At 39.1% G+C, this 2,582-nt stretch overlaps 1 protein-coding gene across 1 annotated transcript; it reads left to right on the top strand.

Moving 5' to 3' along the window:
- The first annotated feature begins 237 nt into the window (after positions 1-237).
- Positions 238-904, top strand: LOC131234554 (germin-like protein 9-3). Its single transcript, XM_058231491.1, has one exon. The coding sequence runs from the start codon at positions 238-240 to the stop codon at positions 868-870; it is 633 nt and encodes a 210-aa protein (XP_058087474.1). The 3' UTR covers positions 871-904.
- Positions 905-2,582: the final 1,678 nt, after the last annotated feature.

Genomic DNA, 2,582 nt, shown 5'->3' with positions numbered 1-2,582 from the left:
GTGGGACCTACGTGATGATCGGCTTGGATCTTATACCTGTATGATACATCTCCACGCAGAACTGCCAAGCAACGAAAAAAATGTACACTTACATTTCATGCAAACTCTCGAACACTCACGTAGCTCTTCCTTACAATCTCGCTATAAATTAATGCGGTCTGTGTATTACAAACCATCAAAGCAAACCAGCTCGAAAAAAAGAAGGCCCAAGTACATACACATATCAAGCTATCTAACATGGCCCATCAGACACTGAAGTATGGCCTTTGGCTTCTAGTAGTGACCTTAGCCATTGCTCAAATGGCTAATGCCGGCGATCCTAATATCCTCTCTGATTTCATCCTTCCCCCAAATGTGACAGACGTTGACGGCACCTTCTTCACCTTCACCGGCTTTCAGGCCCTAGCTAACTCAAAGAACACAACAACGTTTAAGGTCACAAAAGCCAGCATGGTCGAGTTCCCAGCGCTCAACGGTCAGAGCGTATCGTATGCAGCACTACAATATCCGGTGGGGTCCGCCAATCCGCCTCACACCCACCCTCGTTCAGCAGAGCTCCTGTTGGTCATGGTCGGGTCGCTCGAAGTGGGCTTCGTTGACACGACGAACAAGCTCTACACCCGGACCCTTTATGCAGGAGACATGTTTGTGTTCCCCAAGGGACTGGTGCACTACCAATACAACACCAATGCTCAGGATTCCATTCCAACACTTGCGTTCTCCGCCTTTGGAAGCGTGAATGCCGGGACTGTATCGCTTCCGGCGACCCTCTTTGCAACGGGCATCGACGATACAATCCTTGCCACATCATTCAAGACGGATGTCGAGACTGTTCAAAAGCTCAAGGCTGGACTTGCACCCAAACCCTAAAATGATTATTGAGATCAATCGGTGTGTTGCTCTAAAATAAGGGAGGAGAATAAATTTCAAATTGATTTGGTCATGGTAGGCTTAGTTCCTATCTATTTATGGTTGTCGTGTAGTTTTTGTTTTTCAAAATCATGCTTAAGTATGTGCTTGGTTACACCAATCGTGATATATTGACTTCATGAAACAATTGTTTGTGTGAGAATGCATATTTGGTTCAATAGAACATTTCTATTTCTATTTGCAAATGGATCGATGTTCTATGGAATTATAAACTCTTATTTATATAGTATTGAAAATTACTGAGATTTTTAGAAAAAGTCACCATTTATGGCTCCCTTTTATGGTTGAATGCATAGAACCATCCGTATAAATGATGTTAGAAGAAGATATGTATATATACATGTTTTCTAGTACAATGATTGGAATAAGATTGTACCTGTCGGAGATCTTGGCTATGCATTCAAGGTGGATGTTGCGATTGTTCAACGGCTCAAGGCTGGAATTGCACCCAACCGTGGGCCTGTTTGGACGTGGGATTAGGTGGTATAGAATTGCATTTGATCCCATTCAAATTCTATTTGACATTTAGAAATAAGGGGAAGGATTGTATTAATCCAAGCATCATATCATGGTACTTCCAAACATGCAATCATTTTATCGCATCTGAGGATTGGATGGTCAAAATACCATGGTACTTCCAAACATGCAATCATTGTGCAATAATAGTGTTAATTTCATGGAATACAATTTCAGATCATTTAATCCGGCATTCCAAACAGGCCTGGATGATTTGTTGTTTGGGTGTGTTTGGTTGCACAAACACCAAACAGGCCTGGATGATTTGTTGTTTGGGTGCGTTTGGTTGCATCAAACATCTTGAAAATTTTTGACATTTAGCATTTCATGATATTTGGTGCAACCAAAAGATCCATGAGGGAAGAGAATCTTATTTAAATTGATTTGTTATTATAGGCTTAGATCCAATTACACGTAAGTCATCTTATACATTGGGTTCAGTTGCACCTTGTCGAAATAGACAAGCTCTGTGTCGTAGCCAAGTATCTAAGGTTTGTTGGCCTAAAATAGCTTAACAAAATTCAATCATTTAAGTAGTCAAATTAAAATTTTAAATTAAGAATTTTTATTTTTAGTACGTTCATTTTTTTTCTATTTTTATGGCTTTAAGAATTCAATTGTGACCTCAAATAAAATATGTTGTAAGCTAATTCAATTTTATTTTTTATTTTTAGAGGTTTTTCTCTCTTTATGAATTAAAAGGCTATTTTTGAGAAAAAGAGGGTGATCTCCTCTTCTAGCCACACTCCCACCGCAATATTTGGTATCAAAGCCACCGCACTGTTTAACATTAGAGACTATGTTACAAAGAAAAGAAGAGAAGAGAGAACTATATATTTTTCTCCCCCTTAAATCCTTTATTTAAAATAAAGCTATAAGAGCGTGTGGTAACATTCACAAAGCAATTTTCTTTTTATCGGTGGCATTATCTCAGAGCTTTCCTACTATACACCTCCCCTTTAAGCCAGCAACCTTATCACGCCCGTCCAAACTTAAAGCCTGTTTGGATTTGTGATCGGGATTATATAGTACTGTATTAAAGGTCGATTTTAGCATTAGACATTGTTTGAATTAGAGTTCACATCCGTGGGTTACCATGCGTACAAATACATCATAAACTCAAAATTTTCAAAGGG

Source organism: Magnolia sinica, chromosome 19, assembly GCF_029962835.1.
Source record: "Magnolia sinica isolate HGM2019 chromosome 19, MsV1, whole genome shotgun sequence".
Taxonomy (NCBI): Eukaryota; Viridiplantae; Streptophyta; class Magnoliopsida; order Magnoliales; family Magnoliaceae; genus Magnolia; species Magnolia sinica.
Note: the sequence above shows the minus strand (reverse complement) of the source record. Positions and strands in the feature narration are given on the sequence as shown.

Coding starts and splice junctions, on each gene's coding strand:
- LOC131234554 (XM_058231491.1), top strand. CDS start 238: ATGGCCCATCAGACACTGAAGTATGGCCTTTGGCTTCTAGTAGTGACC.